The following is an 18385-nucleotide window of genomic DNA, read 5'->3' on the forward strand; positions in this document are numbered from 1 at the left end:
AACCAGCCTTTCTTTTTCATAGGGGAAACTAGTCACCCACTGTGAGACTTGTTGCTTAGGGAGGGGGATACCACCCTGAGGTTGTTTCATTCTGCTATATGGGGTCTAACCATTCAGACTGGAAAACACATGACCTTCCATTCTCCAAAACTGCTGACTCATAAATCAGTATAAATCAGTTTTGACTAACTTCCCAAGAAAAAGATTTATAAGTTCTATCTAGGTTATTCCAAACCTGCAAGAAACTTATTCTTAAGGTTTTATTTCTAAAGACAACTTCAAGCATATGTAGAAATATTATCATTATTATTATTTATTATCATATTTTTATTATACTTTGTCGCTGTCTCCCGCGTTTGCGAGGTAGCGCAAGGAAACAGACGAAAGAAATGGCCCAACCCCCCCCATACACATGTATATACATACGCCCACACACGCAAATATACATACCTACACAGCTTTCCATGGTTTACCCCAGACGCTTCACATGCCTTGATTCAATCCACTGACAGCACGTCAACCCTGGTATACCACATCGCTCCAATTCACTCTATTCCTTGCCCTCCTTTCACCCTCCTGCATGTTCAGGCCCCGATCACACAAAATCTTTTTCACTCCATCTTTCCACCTCCAATTTGGTCTCCCTCTTCTCCTCGTTCCCTCCACCTCCGACACATATATCCTCTTGGTCAATCTTTCCTCACTCATCCTCTCCATATGCCCAAACCACTTCAAAACACCCTCTTCTGCTCTCTCAATGACGCTCTTTTTATTTCCACACATCTCTCTTACCCTTACGTTGCTCACTCGATCAAACCACCTCACACCACACATTGTCCTCAAACATCTCATTTCCAGCACATCCATCCTCCTGCGCACAACTCTATCCATAGCCCACGCCTCGCAACCATACAACATTGTTGGAACCACTATTCCTTCAAACATACCCATCTTTGCTTTCCGAGATAATGTTCTCGACTTCCACACATTCTTCAAGGCTCCCAGGATTTTCACCCCCTCCCCCACCCTATGATCCACCTCCACTTCCATGGTTCCATCCGCTGACAGATCCACTCCCAGATATCTAAAACACTTCACTTCCTCCAGTTTTTCTCCATTCAAACTCACCTCCCAATTGACTTGACCCTCAACCCTACTGTACCTAATAACCTTGCTCTTATTCACATTTACTCTTAACTTTCTTCTTCCACACACTTTTCCAAACTCAGTCACCAGCTTCTGCAGTTTCTCACATGAATCAGCCACCAGCGCTGTATCATCAGCGAACAACAACTGACTCACTTCCCAAGCTCTCTCATCCCCAACAGACTTCATACTTGCCCCTCTTTCCAAAACTCTTGCATTTACCTCCCTAACAACCCCATCCATAAACAAATTAAACAACCATGGAGACATCACACACCCCTGCCGCAAACCTACATTCACTGAGAACCAATCACTTTCCTCTCTTCCTACACGTACACATGCCTTACATCCTCGATAAAAACTTTTCACTGCTTCTAACAACTTTCCTCCCACACCATATATTCTTAATACCTTCCACAGAGCATCTCTATCAACTCTATCATATGCCTTCTCCAGATCCATAAATGCTACATACAAATCCATTTGCTTTTCTAAGTATTTCTCACATACATTCTTCAAAGCAAACACCTGATCCACACATCCTCTACCACTTCTGAAACCACACTGCTCTTCCCCAATCTGATGCTCTGTACATGCCTTCACCCTCTCAATCAATACCCTCCCATATAATTTACCAGGAATACTCAACAAACTTATACCTCTGTAATTTGAGCACTCACTCTTATCCCCTTTGCCTTTGTACAATGGCACTATGCACGCATTCCGCCAATCCTCAGGCACCTCACCATGAGTCATACATACATTAAATAACCTTACCTTATTATTATTATTATTATTATTATTATTTTGCTTTGTCGCTGTCTCCCGCGTTTGCGAGGTAGCGCAAGGAAACAGACGAAAGAAATGGCCCAACCCAACCCCATACACATGTATATACATACACATCCACACACGCAAATATACATACCTATACATCTCAATGTACACATATATATACACACACAGACACATACATATATACCCATGCACACAATTCACACTATCTGCCTTTATTCATTCCCATCGCCACCTCGTCACACATGTAATACCATCCCCCTCCCCCCTCATGTGTGTGAGGTAGCGCTACGAAAAGACAACAAAGGCCCCATTCGTTCACACTCAGTCTCTAGCTGTCATGCAATAATGCCCGAAACCACAGCTCCCTTTCTACATCCAGGCCCCACACAACTTTCCATGGTTTACCCTAGATGCTTCACATGCCCTGATTCAATCCACTGACAGCACGTCAACCCCGGTATACCACATTGATCCAATTCACTCTATTCCTTGCCCTCCTTTCACCCTCCTGCATGTTCAGGCCCCGATCACTCAAAATCTTTTTCACTCCATCTTTCCACGTCCAATTTGGTCTCCCACTTCTCCTCGTTCCCTCCATCTTTGACACATATATCTTCTTGGTCAATCTTTCCTCACTCATTCTCTCCATGTGCCCAAACCATTTCAAAACACCCGTCTTCTGCTCTCTCAACCACGCTCTTTCTATTTCCACACATCTCTCTTACCCTTACATTACTTACTCGATCAAACCACCTCACACCACACATTGTCCTCAAACATCTCATTTCCAGTACATCCACCCTCCTCCGCACAACTCTATCCATAGCCCACGCCTCGCAACCATACAACATTGTTGGAACCACTATTCCTTCAAACATACCCATTTTTGCTTTCCGAGATAATGTTCTCGACTTCCACACATTCTTCAAGGCTCCCAGGATTTTCGCCCCCTCCCCCACCCTATGATTCACTTCCGCTTCCATGGTTCCATCCGCTGCCAGATCCACTCCCAGATATCTCAAACACTTTACTTCCTCCAGTTTTGCTCCATTCAAACTTACCTCCCAATTGACTTGACCCTCAACCCTACTGTACCCAATAACCTTGCTCTTATTTACATTTACTCTTAACTTTCTTCTTTCACACACTTTACCAAACTCAGTCACCAGCTTCTGCAGTTTCTCACATGAATCAGCCACCAGCGCTGTATCATCAGCGAACAACAACTGACTCACTTCCCAAGCTCTCTCATCCACAACAGACTTCATACTTGCCCCTCTTTCCAAAACTCTTGCATTCACCTCCCTAACAACCCCATCCATAAACAAATTAAACAACCATGGAGACATCACACACCCCTGCCGCAAACCTACATTCACTGAGAACCAATCACTTTCCTCTCTTCCTACACGTACACATGCCTTACGTCCTCGATAAAAACTTTTCACTGCTTCTAACAACTTGCCTCCCACACCATATACTCTTAATACCTTCCACGAAGCATCTCTATCAACTCTATCATATGCCTTCTCCAGATCCATAAATGCTACATACAAATCCATTTGCTTTTCTAAGTATTTCTCGCATACATTCTTCAAAGCAAACACCTGTTCCACACATCCTCTACCAATTCTGAAACCATACTGCTCCTCCCCAATCTGATGCTCTGTACATGGCTTCACCCTCTCAATCAATACCCCCCCATATAATTTACCAGGAATACTCAACAAACTTATACCTCTGTAATTTGAGCACTCACTCTTATCCCCTTTGCCTTTGTACAATGGCACTATGCACGCGTTCCGCCAATCCTCAGGCACCTCACCATGAGTCATACATACATTAAATAACCTTACCAACCAGTCAACAATACAGTCACCCCCTTTTTTAATAGATTCCACTGCAATACCATCCAAACCTGCTGCCTTGCCGGCTTTCATCTTCCGCATAGCTTTTACTACCTCTTCTCTGTTTACCAAATCATTTTCCCTAACCCTCTCACTTTGCACACCACCTCGACCAAAACACCCTATATCTGCCACTCTATCATCAAACACATTCAACAAACCTTCAAAATACTCACTCCATCTCCTTCTCACATCACCACTACTTGTTATCACCTCCCCATTAGCGCCCTTCACTGAAGTTCCCATTTGCTCCCTTGTCTTACGCACTTTATTTACCTCCCTCCACAACATCTTTTTATTCTCCCTAAAATTTAATGATACTCTCTCACCCCTACTCTCATTTGCCCTTTTTTTCACCTCCTGCACCTTTCTCTTGACCTCCTGTCTCTTTCTTTTATACATCTCCCACTCAATTGCATTTTTTCCCTGCAAAAATCGTCCAAATGCCTCTCTCTTCTCTTTCACTAATAATCTTACTTCTTCATCCCACCACTCACTACCCTTTCTAATCAACCCACCTCCCACGCTTCTCATGCCACAAGCATCTTTTGCGCACTCCATCACTGATTCCCTAAATACATCCCATTCCTTCCCCACTCCCTTTACTTCCATTGTTCTCACCTTTTTCCATTCTGTACTCAGTCTCTCCTGGTACTTCCTCACACAAGTCTCCTTCCCAAGCTCACTTACTTTCACCACCCTCTTCACCCCAACATTCACTCTTCTTTTCTGAAAACCCATACAAATCTTCACCTTAGCCTCCACAAGATAATGATCAGACATCCCTCCAGTTGCACCTCTCAGCACCATTCCCTGCACTTCCAAAGTATTGCCAGGAATAGATGAAGAAGGGCTACATTTGCTCAGATCCATTCTCTAGCTGCCATGCACCAAAATCACAGCCCCCTATCCATAACCAGGCTTCACAGACCTTTCCATTGAATACCCCAGCCACTTAGTATGCCTTGGTTCAGTCCACTAACAGCACATTGACCCCTGTATACCACATAATTCAAATTCACTCAATCCCATGCATGCCATTCACCCTACTGCATGTTTATGTCTCAATCACTCGAGATATTTTTCACTCCCTCCTAATTAACCAATCAAATGTAGTCATCCTCTTTCTTAAGAAATTCAACTACAAAACTATTCATTCCAGCCCCCTATCCACAATTCATCTTAATCAGGATTTCACCACCTCTTCTCTCTTCACCAAACCACTCTACCTGGCTCTCTCACTTCATATACCACCCTAACCCAAACACCCTACACCTGCCACTCTATTTTCAAACAAATTCAATAGTCCTATAAAATACTCACTCCATATCCTCAATTCATCACTACCTGTTACCACTTCCCCACTGGCCCCTTTTCTGATGTTCCCATCTGTTCTCTTGTTTCCTAAACACTACTAACCTCCTTCTAAAACATCTTATTCTCCCTAACGTTTACTGATACTCTCTCACCCAACTCTCATTCACCTTCTTTTTCAGCCCCTGCACTTCCTCTTGACCTCCTGCTGCTTTCTCTTCTACATCCCCCAGTCACAGGCACAAGCTACTTTACTTCATCACCCTACCCCTCTATCTTTTCTTATGTGCCCAACTCCCACCTCATGCATGCCACTCACATCTCTTGCACATGCTAACACTGCTCCCCTAAACATCTCCCATTCTTCACCCACTCCCCTAGCTTCATTTACTCTCACCTTCTCTGTTCTACACTCAATCTCTTGATATTTCTTTACACAAGTCTCTTTTCCAAGCTCACTTACTTGAGCCACTCTTTTCTGACCTATAATGCTTTCTCTTTTCCAAAAACATCAACAAATCTTCAACCAATCCTCTATGAAGTAATGATCAAACATCCCACCAGTTGCCCCATCATCACAATTACATCTAACAGCCTCAATTTTGCAAGTCTATCAATTAGTCTGTAATCCCATTATGCCTGTTGGCTATCTTTCCTACCCATATTCTTAGGCTTGCATATGTCCTTTTTTAATATCAGGTATTCCAAATCATTAGTCCTTCACTACACAACTCAACAAGTTTTTAATGAATTCCCTTCACTTTACTGAATACTCCATACTTCTCAATTATATCCTCAACTACCACAATACTCATCTTCGCAATTAAGTCAGTACCTGGTCTCTTGCATCAAAACTATTGACACAATCACTTAGCTGCTCCCAGAACAGTTTCCTCTCACGATCTTATCAGCATACTTCCTCACTTCCTTACACTCTTTAATATGGTCCCACAACATCTATTTCAGGGTAGTGCTACCCATTCCTTAGAATCTGCCCTTTCACCAACCTCTGACTTTGCTCCTAAAACATTTCTAAACCATTCTTCCCCTTTGCCCTTGAGCTTTGTTTCACTCAGAACCAGAACATCCACGTTCCTTTCCTCAAACATCCTACTTATATCTCTTTTCTTCTCATTTTGGTTACATACATTCAGACACCCCAGCCTGAACCTTCAAGGAGGATGGGCACTCCCCACTTGAGCTCCTCCTTCTGTTTCATCACTTAGAAATTGAAATACAAGAAGGGGGAGGGGATTCCCAGCCCTAAAGCCATTTCCTCCTGCAACACAGTGGGAATACAAATGTAGCATTCTTTCTCATACGTACAATGAATATCTTTACCAACCAATCAACACAGTCACCCTCCTTTCTCAATAAATTCTTCTGCAATACCATCCAAACTCACTGCCTTGCCAGATTTCATACGGAGTGATAAGAGAGATGAAAGAAAAACTAGGGAAAAGGGGTGCAGAGATGGAGTGTGGTGGTGAGATATGGTAGCCAGTGGCAAGCCTGTTTGAGGATGATACTATGTTATTTGCTGTGAGTAGAAAGGAGTAACAGACAGTTGTAAGGGTGTTTTATTAAATGCAAATGAAAGTAAAGTAATGGTGTTACAAGAAAACAGAGCGAAAAAAAGATTTTATAAACCATAAAGAGTGAAAGAAGAAAGTGTACTAAATTTGTGCTTTGGATATGGGGGGAGAAAGACTGGAAGAAGTGAGGAAATTTAAGTATTTAGGAGCTAGGTATTCAAGTATTTAGGAAACAGCAATTAAATATATATGATCTTATTTTGCTTTGTCGCTGTCTCCCGCGTTTGCGAGGTAGCGCAAGGAAACAGATGAAAGAAATGGCCCAACCCACCCTCATACACATGTATATACATACACGTCCACACACGCAAATATACATACCTATACATCTCAATGTACACATATATATACACACACAGACATACATATATACCCATGCACACAATTCACACTGTCTGCCTTTATTCATTCCCATCGCCACCTCGCCACACATGGAATACCATCCCCCTCCCCCCTCATGTGTGCGAGGTAGCGCTAGGAAAAGACAACAAAAGCCCCATTCGTCCACACTCAGTCTCTAGCTGTCATGCAATAATGTCCGAAACCACAGCTCCCTTTCCACATCCAGGCCCCCACAACTTTCCATGGTTTACCCCAGACGCTTCACATGCCCTGATTCAATCCACTGACAGCACGTCAACCCCGGTATACCACATCGATCCAATTCACTCTATTCCTTGCCCTCCTTTCACCCTCCTGCATGTTCAGGCCCCGATCACTCAAAATCTTTTTCACTCCATCTTTTCACGTCCAATTTGGTCTCCCACTCCTCCTCATTCCCTCCACCTCCGACACATATATCCTCTTGGTCAATCTTTCCTCACTCATTCTCTCCATGTGCCCAAGCCATTTCAAAACACTCTCTTCTGCTCTCTCAACCACGCTCTTTTTATTTCCACACATCTCTCTTATCCTTACATTACTTACTCGATCAAACCACCTCACACCAAACATTGTCCTCAAACATCTCATTTCCAGCACATCCACCCTCCTGCGCACAACTCTATCCATAGCCCATGCCTTGCAACCATACAACAATTAAACATTAATAAATAAATATAAATAAGGAGCTGTCTTGGGTAAGTTTGATGATATGAAAGGAGAGATAAGGGTGATGAGAGCAGTACTGGCTAGAAGAGTCATTGGGTCCCTTAACAGAATAATACAGGGTAGATGTGTGGATATGGAAGTGAACAGAGAATTAAGGGACAGCATAGTCCTCCTAGCCATAACCTATGCAGCTGTAAACATGGACATATAATGAGTCACAGAGGTCAAGAATCCAGGATATGCAAATGAACTATTTGAGAAGAGCATTTGGTGTGACTAGATGGAATGAAGAAAGAAATGAAAAGGTGTATGACAGATGTGGTACAGAAGGAAATGCAAAGGAAATGAATTGTGGAGTGGTAGAATGAGTGAAACATAATATTTTGAGGTGGTTTGGGCATGTGGAAAGAATGCAAGACCGGGAATTTACGAGGAGAGTGTATGATAGTACAATTAAAGGGGTTGGAGTGAGAGGAAGACCTCCTGTGACATGGGCAAATAGGATGAGGGAATACTGGAGGGAGAGGACTAGTGGAAGAATGTATGGAATGGTTTATGTGGGGGGAAGGCATTAAAGGACAGAGATAAGTGGAGACTTTTTTGCTGTGGCCACCCCTTTGATGCGAGTTCCCAGAAGGAATGGGCATCAGAGATATAGATAGGTAGATAGATAGATTGGAATACATCACATCATCATGCTGCATAATCATATTTCAATATATATTTACTGAATCACAATAACATAATCAATCTTAACAGAAAAAATGTATAATGATTTATATATGATTTCACAAATGATGAATAAATGCAGTCATGCTACTCAATCAATAGTAGAAACATGATAAAGAAGAGAGGTTACTAGGTAAAAGAAAAACTCACAATATCACTGGTAACTTACAATCACAATAACATAAACAATCTTTACAGAAAAAATGTACAATACTTTATATATGATTTCACAACTGATGAAAAAAGCAGTAATGCTACTCAATCAATAGTAGAAACATAGTAAAGAAGAGATTTACCAGGTAAAAGTAAAACTCACAACATCAGTGGTAACTTACAATCATGTTGAGATCTTCTGGAAGGTGTGAAACTACAATGTGTGGGTGTGGCCTTAGTGTATAAGTTTCCAATCCTGTCAGAGTAAGAGCATGCAGAAGTGATGGTTCTAGGGCCACAGAGTACACTGGTGCAGTGTAAGAGAAAACACCTCCACGGACCACACTGCAGCCTGCGAATAAAATATGAAGATATACTTCAAGTCCTCTTAATTATGGATCAAAAACAACCATGAGTTTTCTCTTTTAAGTCTCCAAATAAAAATAAATCAAAGCTAACACTGTAGTTTCTCCAAAAAACTAGCATCATATTAAATCTTTTAAACCATATATCATATAATTCATATCACAATGTCAAGGATGTTGGTTTTGAATATAGTTAAAGTATGAAAAAAAAATGTTTATCTGTTCCAATGGAATCTCATCACACAGGAGGGTGGCTAAACTAATTCCTTACTCTTTCCTTTTTAATCCAACTTCTCAAAATATACATAGCAACCCTATACTCTTCCTCTGTCAACTACCTCATTTAACATCAAGTATCTCCCAACATATTTCTCTTTCCTCACTTTACTCAGTCACTACACAAATGATTACTTCATGAAAAACCTGTTACAGCTTCCCTGAACTATAAATGACATTGTACTGTAGTTCACCACAAGGATCGTGGAAGTGACTGTTGAGCTAAGTGGGATGGTCAGCATATCTATATAGAGATAGGTGTTGGGTGAGCTGGTCAAGTTTTGCAGTTGGAGAGTAGATTTGAAGGGACATGTGGAGGGGGGAGGTATGTAGATGTCAATTATGTGGTTAGAACTGTGAAGTTTTACTGTTATGGATTGCATTTCTAAGTTGTCATTATCTATGAGCTTTTTGTACTATCAGTGGTGGAAATTGGTATGGTATGATAGAAGAGTCTTATCAGCCTTCCTCCTTGTCTTTATTGTCTGTCTTGTCTTATGGTTGTGCAGCTATAGAAATATGGTAAGGAGGATCTGGATGTGAGTCTAGTTTCTTGGAAGAAGGCTATAAGGATGTTCTGTTCTCAAAGTTGGTTGTGTATTTCAGTGTTAGTTTTCGTTGCCACTGGCACTAAGTTGCAGGATGCTTCGTTCGTTGCTGGGATTATTTGAAGCAATAGGATTTGTTTGAGATGATTGAGATTGTGCATTTTGTGCTATTGTTTGCTGGGTGTTTGTGCTGGAGGTGAGAGGGTTTGTGAGGAGGGGTTTTCAGAGTCACTGTCTAAGAGGTTGCTGCATGTCCAGTGCTCCAAGCAGTCTTCTATGGACAACTGTGATGTGAAGTAGATATGATATCCATGAGTGCAATTGAAGCATTTGATGGGGTAGTGCTTTTTGGTGATGGGAATGTGGCACTGTGGACAGAGGTGTACTGATGGTCCAGGATTAGGTTTAGTGTCACTGGTTTTTATCTGCAGCTGGGAGATGATGACTGGACCAACATCAAGTAAGAAAAAAAACTGGGTAAATCTATAAAATGTTTTTTTTTAAAATGGTTTTCATTTGCAGCTATGAGATGATGACTGGGCCAACATCACCAAGTAAGAAAAAACTGGGTGAATCTATAAAATGTTTGAATATGACCATGGTCTAGTAGAGCACCCAACAACAGCTCAATGCTGTGCTCCATTCAGGAGAAAGATAACAAGTTTCCTCTGGGCAAGGAAAATTGATGCAGGGTGCAGTCCCTCAATGGGTGACAATTGTTAATAAGCATTGATTGCTGACCATTCATACCTAATCATCATTCCTCTTCTTGCTGTGTTGCCATGGCCAGGCAGAGATCCTCTATGCTACACATACATATAGGGGAGAAAGAATATTTCCCACATATTCCCCTAGTGTCATAGAAGGTGACAAAAGGGAGGAAGAAGCAGTGGGCTGGAAACCCTCCCCTTCTTGTATTTCAATTTCAAAAAGGGAAACAGAAGGAGTCAAGCAGGGAGAGCTCATCCTCCTCAAAGGCTCAGATTGGGGTGTCTGAATGTGTGTGAATGTAACCAGAATGAGAAGAAAGGAGAGATAGGTAGTATGCTTGAGGAAAAAACCTGTATGTTCTGGCTCTGAGTGAAAAGAAGCTCAAGGTTAAAGTGAAAAGAATGGTTTGGAAAAGTCTTGGGAGTCAAGTCAGGGGTTAGTGGGAGGACAAGAAAGTGAATTCTAGATTGATGTGGGTAAAGCTGAAAGTAGAAGGAGAGAGATGGGTGATTATTGGTGCTTATGCACCTGGTAATGAAAAAAAAGATCATGAGAGGCAAGCATTTTGGGAGCAGCCGCATGAGTGTGTCAGCAGTTTTGGTGCATGGGACTGGGTATTAGTGATGGGTGTTTTATGTGCAAAGGTGAGTAATGTGGCAGCTGAGGGTACAATTGGTGTACATGGGGTATTCAGTGCTGTGAATCGAAATGGTGAAGGGCTTGTGGATTTGTGTGCTGAAATAAGATTGGTGACTGGGAATACCTGGTTAAAAAGAGAGATATACATATGTATATGTATCTGAGTAGGAGAGATGGTCAAAGGGCAATATTACATTATGTGTTAATTGATAGGCACATAAAAGAGAGACTTTTGGATGTATATGTGCTGAGGCAGGCAGCTGGTGGGATGTCTGATCACTATCTGATGAAGGCGAAGGTGAAGATTTTTATAAGTTTTCAAAAAGAGGAGAAAATGTTGGGGAGAAGAGAGTGGTGACAGTAAGTGAGCTTGGAAAGGAGACATCTGTGAGGAAGTACCAGGAGAAATTGAGTGTAAAATGGCAAAAGGTAAAAGCAAACAATGGGAGGGGAGTGGGAGAGGAATGGGATGTATCTAGGGAAGCAGTGATGGCATGTGCAAAAGATGCATGTGGCATGAGAAAGGTGGGAGGTGGGCAGATCAGAAAGGGTAGTGAGTGTTGGTATGAAGAAGTAAAGTTGCTAGTGAAAGAGAAAAGAGAGGTGTTTGGGCAGTACTTACAGGGAAGGAGTGCAAATGACTGGGATTTGCATGAAAAAAAGCAGCAGATGGTCAAGAGGTAGGTGCAGGAGTTGAAAAAGAGGGCAAATGAGAGTTGGGATGAGAGAGTACCATTAAACTTTAGGGAGAATAAAAAGATGTTTTGGAAGGAGGTAAATAATGAGCAAAAGACAAGAGAACAAATGGGAACATCAGTGAAGGGGCAAAAAGGGTAGTCATAAGTTACTGATGAACTGAGGAGATGGAGTGAGTATTTTGAAAGACTGTTTAATGTGTTTGATGATAAGAGTGGCAAATGTAGGGTGTTTTGGTTGGGGTGGAATGTGAAGTAAGAGAGTCATGGAGAGTGGTTTGGTGAAGAATGAAGAGGTGGTGAAAGCCTTGTGGAAGATGGAATGCAGCAAGGCTGTGGGAGTGGATGGTATTGCAGTTGAACTTATGAAGAAATGGGGAGACCATCTTGTCGATTGGTTGGTAAGGATAATCATTTTATGTCTGGACAATGGTGAAGTGCCTGAGGATCAGCAAAATGCATGTACAGTGCCATTGCATATGGGCAAATGGGATAAGGTGAGTTTTCAAACTACAGAGGTATAAGTTTGTTGAGTATACCTTGTAAGTTATAAGGGAGGGTATTGACTGAGAGGGTGAAGGGATGTACGTCACATCAGATTAGGGAGGAGCAGTGTGATCCCTGAGGTGGTAGAGGATGTGTGGATCAAGTGTTTGCTTTGAAGAATTTGTGAAAAATATTTAGAACAGATGGATTTGCATGTGGCATTCATGTCTTTTTTTTTTAAAGCTCCAGTCACAGACAAAAGTCCACATAAAGGTTGGGCCTTAATTGTAATATTGAGAGAATTATGAAACAGAAAAGACAAGGGAAAGTGTTTAGGAATTTTGAAGGAAGTGAAAGACCTGTCTTTTGAAAGGTACCAAGTCATAATTATTGGGAAAACATGAAAAGGTAGAGAGGTCCCAAGCTTCTACATGTAGGAAAAGAAGCATGTATCAAAATGGCCCATCCTTGAGTTGCCAATGGCCACATAATAATCATTGATGAAGCAGCTTGCAGAGTATTGCATGGTTTTGTTAGTGGTGGAGGCACACAAGCAGCCAGCTCTCAGGAGAAGAAACCAAAGTAACATCTATAAAAGAGGGAAGTGAACCAACAATGCAGCATAGGGAGAAGAGGGTCAAGTTTGGAAGTCAGCCTGGTGCAGTTTATAAGTCAGAGTGCTTTTGACTCAACTCTGTCAAGAAAGCATACAGAGATAGAATCATCCCATATGTGAAAGCAGTATTCCATACAAGGACGAATCAATTCCGTGCATGAATGGAGCAACAGTTCAGAAGAGAAGTTTCTCAGAGGCAGACTCAACTATTCCTGTAATGTGGGGTTTCCAAGAAAGAGTGGATGTTACAGTAATACCAAGTATGATCATTGAGCCAAGAGGTGGAATCAAAAAACAGTCAAAGGAATGACAAGAGTTGTGAGGAGTTTTTGATAGAGATGGGTAGAAATTGGGTCTTGGAGGCATTAAACTTAAGATTTTGTCTACCCAACTGAGATATCTTGTCCAAGTTTACTGAGGAAGCCGTTTAAAGACAAGAGGCAGATTGAATGAGAGAAGAGGGAGCAAAATTGAAGGATGTGGATAAATGCAGTGTTGTGTCATTAGCATATGAGTGCATTGGATTATTAGTGGGCGAGAGGAAATCGGTGAAGAAAAGGAGAAAAAGTGTATGGGATAGGATAGAATCTTGAGGGACACTGCCATTGATGGAGAAAAGGGGGAGGCTGATACATCAACAACCAAAGAAATAGATCACCTGCAGAGGAAGACAGATATGAAGGAGCAAAGTGAGGGAGGGAAGACTAAAGAGGGGAGCTTAAAGATGAGACCCTGATGCCACACCATGTCAAAAGCCTCAGATATGTCAAGGGCAACTACACATGACTCCACAAAATCTTTCAGGGATATGACCAGACACTAGCGAGATAGGAAAGAATATTACTAGTGGATATGCTTACCATATGGAAGCCATATGATAAGAGTTGATAGAGATGCTTTGTGGAAGGTATAAAGAATACATAGTGTGGGAGGTAAGCTGCTAGAAGAAGTAAAAAGTTTTTATAAAGGGTGTAAGGTGTAGGAAGAAAGGAGAGTGAATGGTTCCCAGTTAAGGTCACTGTGCAACAGGGGTGTGTAATGTCACGATGGTTGTTTTATTTGTTTAAGGATGGGTAGCGAGGGAGGTAACTGCAAGTCTTAGAAAGAAGGGTGAGTGCGCAATCTGTTTGGAATGAGAGGGCCTAGGAAGTAATAAGTTAGCTGTTCACTGATGATATCGCACTAATGGATAGATTCGAGTGAGAAACTGCAATAGTTGGTTACTGAGTTAGGAAGAATGTGTAAAAGGAGGAAACTGAGAGTGAATGTGAATAAAAGCAATGTTATTAGATTCAGAAAGGTTGAGGGGCAAGTTAATTAGGATGTAAGTTTGAATGGAGAAAAATTGGAGGTAAAGTGTTTTAGATATCTGGGAGTAGACTTGGCAGCCAATGGAATCATGGAAGTGGAAGTGAGTCATAGGAAGGGATGAAAGTTCTGGGAGCAATGAAGAATGTGTGGAAAGAAAGAACATTACCTTAGAGAGCAAAAATGGGTGTTTAAAGGAATAGTAGTTCCAACAATATCATAGAGATGCAAGGCATGGGCCATTGATAGGGTTGTGCGGTGGAGGGTGGATGTGTTGGAAATTAAATGTTTGTGGACAATATGTGGTGTGAGGTGGTTTGATCCAGTAAGTAATGAAAGGGTAAGAGAGATGTATGGTAATTAAAAGAGTGTGGCTAAGAAAGCTGAAAAGTGTTTTGAAATGGAAACATGGAGAGAATGAGTGAAGAAAGGTTGACAGAGAGGATATATGAAGGAGGGTGAAAGGTGAGCATGGAATAGAGTGAACTGGAATGATGTGGTATACTGAGTCAATGCACTGTCACTGGACTGAAATAGGGCAGGTGAAATGTTTAGAGTAAACCATGGAAAGGTCCATGGGCCTGGATGTTGTTCATCGATGATACAGCTCTAGCGGCTGATTCATATGAGAAACTGCAGAAGTTGGTGACTGAGTTTGGAAAAGTGTGAGAAAGGAGAGAGTTGAGAATAAATGTGAACACGAGCAAGGTTATTATGTTCAGTAGGGTTGAGGGACAAGTTAGTTTGGAGGTAAGTTTGAATGGAGAAAAACTGGAGGAAGTGAAGTGTTTTAGATATGTGGGAGTGGACTTGGCAGGAGATGGAACCATGGAAGTGGAAGTGAGTCACAGAGTGGGGTAGGAGGTGAAGTTTCTGGGAGCAATGAAGAATGGGTGGATGGAGAGAACATTATCTCGCAAAGCAAAAATGGGCATGTTTGAAGGAACAGTAGTTCCAACAATGTCATTTGGTTGTGAGGCAAGGGTTATAGAAAGAGTTATACACAAGAGGGTGGATGTGTTGGAAATGAGATGTTTGAGGACAATATGTGGTGTGAGGTGGTTTGATCGAGTAAGTAATGAAAGGGTAAGAGAGATGTGTGGCAATGAAAATAGTGTGGTTGAGAGAGAGCAGAAGAGGGTGTTTTGAAATGGTTTGGTCACATGGAGAGAATGAGTGAGGAAAGATTGACCAAGAGGATATATGTATCAGAGGTGGAGGGAACGAGGAGAACAGGGAGACCAAATTGGAGGTGGAACAATGGAGTGAAAAAGGTTTTGAGCAATTGGGGCCTGAACATACAATAGGAGGGTGAAAGGCATGCAAGGAATAGAGTGAACTGGAGCGATGTGGTATACCGGGGTTGCTATGCTGTCACTGGATTGAACCAGGGTATGTGAAGAGTCTGGGGTAAACCATGGAAAGTTTTGTGGGGCCTGGATGTGGAAAGGGAGCTGTGGTTTTGATGCATTACACATGACAGATAGAGACTGAGAGTGAATGAATGCGGCCTTTGTTGTATTTTCCTAGCGCTATGTCACGCACATGAGGGGGGAGGGGGTTGTTATTTCATGTGTGGCGGAGTGGAGATGGGAATGAATAAAGGCAGACAGTATGAATTACGTACATGTGTATATTTGTATATGTCTGTGTGTGTAAATATATATATGTTTATGTTGAGATGTATAGGTATGTATATGTGCGTATGTGGATGTGTATGTACATACATGTGTATGTGGGTGGGCTGGGCCATTCTTTCATCTGTTTCCTTGCGCTACCTTGCTAATGTGGGAGACAGCGACAAAGCAAAATAATAATAACAAAGATGGGTGATTATTGGTGCTTTTACACCTGGTCATGAGAAGAAAGATCTTGAGAGGCAAGTGTTTTGGGAGCAACTGAGTGAGTGTGTCATCAGTGTTGTTGCACAAAACCGAGTATTATTGATGGGTGATTTAAATGCGAAGGTGAGTAATGTGGGAATTAAGGGTAAAATTGGTATACATGGGATATTCAGTGCCGTGAATGGAAATTGTGAAGAACTTGCAGGTTTTGCCTGAAAAAGACCAGTGATTGGAAATATCTGGTCTAAAAAGAGAGAGATACACTAGTATACATATGTGAGTAGGAGACATGGTCAAAGGGCATTCTCAGATTATGTATTAATTGATATTCATGTAAAAGAAGGACTTCTGGATGTTAATGTGCTGAGAGGGGCAGCTGGTGGGATGTATGATCACTATCTTGTGGAGGTGAAGGTGAAGATTTGCAGGGGTTTTCAAAAAAAAGAAAAAAAAAAAAGAGAGAGAGAGAATGTCGAGAAGAGAGTGGTGAGAGTGAGTGAGCTTGGAAAGGAGACTAGAGTGAGGAAGTACCAGGAGAGAATGAGTGTAGAATGGCAAAGGGTGAGAGCCAATGACATGAGGGGAGTGGGTGAGGATTGGGATGTATGTAGGGAAGCACTGATAGCAAGTGCAAGAGACACATGTGGCATGAGAAAGGTGGGAATTGGGCAGATAAGAAAGGGTAGTGAGTGGTGGGATGAAGTAAGTTGTTAGTGAAAGAGAAAAGAGAGGCATTTGGATGATGCTTTCACGGAAGGAGTGCAAATGACTGGGAGATGCATAAGAGAAAGTGGCAGGGTATGAGGAAGGTGCAAGGGTTGAAAAAAAGGGCAAATGAGAGTTGGGGTGGGGTGAGAGAGTATCATTAAACTTTAGGGAGAATAAAAAGATGTTTTGGAAGAAGACAAATAACGTGCATAAGACAAGAGAACAAATGGGAACATCAGTGAAGGGGTCAAGAAGGAAAATGATAACAGGCAGTGATAAAGTGAGGAGATGAAGTGATTATTTTGAAGGTTTGTTGAATGTGCTTGATGAGAGAGTGGCAGATGTATGGTGCTTTGGTCAGGGTGGTGAGCGAAGTGAGAGAGTCAGAGAGAGTGGTTTGGTGAAGAGAGAAGAGGTGGTGAAAGCCTTGCGAAGATGAAATCCAGCAAGACGGCGGGTTTGGATGGTATTGCAGTTGAATTTATTAATATGAAGCCCTGTTCCTTCCTGAAACTCCCAATAAGGGTGCCCATGACAAAAGTGAATCCATTTATCACTGTCCTTACATGGCTTCCCCACAGACACTATTCCATGCATTCTTCCACACATTCCTCAATGCTCCCAGAACCTTCACCCCCTCATCCGAACTCTGTGCTACTTCCATGGTTCCATTTGTTACCATGTCTACTCCCAGGTATCTTAAAAAAACCTGCTTCCCACAATTTTTTTCTTTTCAAACTCACACCTCATCTAACCTGTCTCTCTGCACTGCTAAACCTGATAACTTTGATATTAATCACATTTACCCTCAACTTCCTCCTTCCTCTACCTTCATGTGGCACCAACCTTCTTCTACCTCCACGTGGTGTCAACCTTCCTCTACCTCCACGTGGCGTCCCACTAATATTTGCCAGCAGTGCCATGATGTCATCAGCAAAACCAACAAATGACTTGCTTCCCAGGCACCCTCATCCCAAAAATACTGCATAATCACCCCTCTCTGCAAGACCCTTGGATTTACTTCCCTAACCATCCCATCCATAAACAAATTAAACTGCCATGGGCACTTCACACATCCCAGCTGCAGACCCACCTTCACCTAGAGCCACTCACCCTCCCCTCTAACTACTCACATACATGCCTTACTCTCTTGATAAAAACTCTACGCTCCCTTAAACAGCTCTCCTCTCACATTGTGCATTCATAACATCTTCCACTAATCATCTCTATCAATCCTATCATATGCTTTCTCAAGATCCATAAATGCCAAGCACAAATCCATCTGTTTCTCTAAGTATTTTTCACACATATTCTTCAATGCAAAGACCAGATCCACATATCTACCACATTCTTCCTCCTCAGGCTGATGCTCTGTGTATGCCACCACTCTCTCATTCATCACTCTCCCATAAAACTTATCAGGTACACTCAACAAATGTATGCCTCTGTAACCTGAACACTCATTTGTCCCCCTTGTCTTCATACAATGGCACTATA

At 42.0% G+C, this 18385-nt stretch overlaps 1 protein-coding gene across 6 annotated transcripts in view; it reads right to left on the reverse strand.

Moving 5' to 3' along the window:
- Window positions 1–18385, reverse strand: part of LOC139751395 (BLOC-2 complex member HPS3) — a 186387-nt gene that overhangs the window by 84216 nt on the left and 83786 nt on the right. For all 6 annotated transcript variants that reach the window (XM_071666777.1, XM_071666775.1, XM_071666776.1 and 3 more), the window contains one exon: window positions 8875–9044. In XM_071666777.1, the coding sequence (XP_071522878.1) occupies window positions 8875–9044 (170 nt within the window). The remainder of the gene's footprint in view (window positions 1–8874; window positions 9045–18385) is intronic.

This window comes from Panulirus ornatus, chromosome 11, assembly GCF_036320965.1.
Source record: "Panulirus ornatus isolate Po-2019 chromosome 11, ASM3632096v1, whole genome shotgun sequence".
In the NCBI taxonomy this organism is placed as follows: Eukaryota; Metazoa; Arthropoda; class Malacostraca; order Decapoda; family Palinuridae; genus Panulirus; species Panulirus ornatus.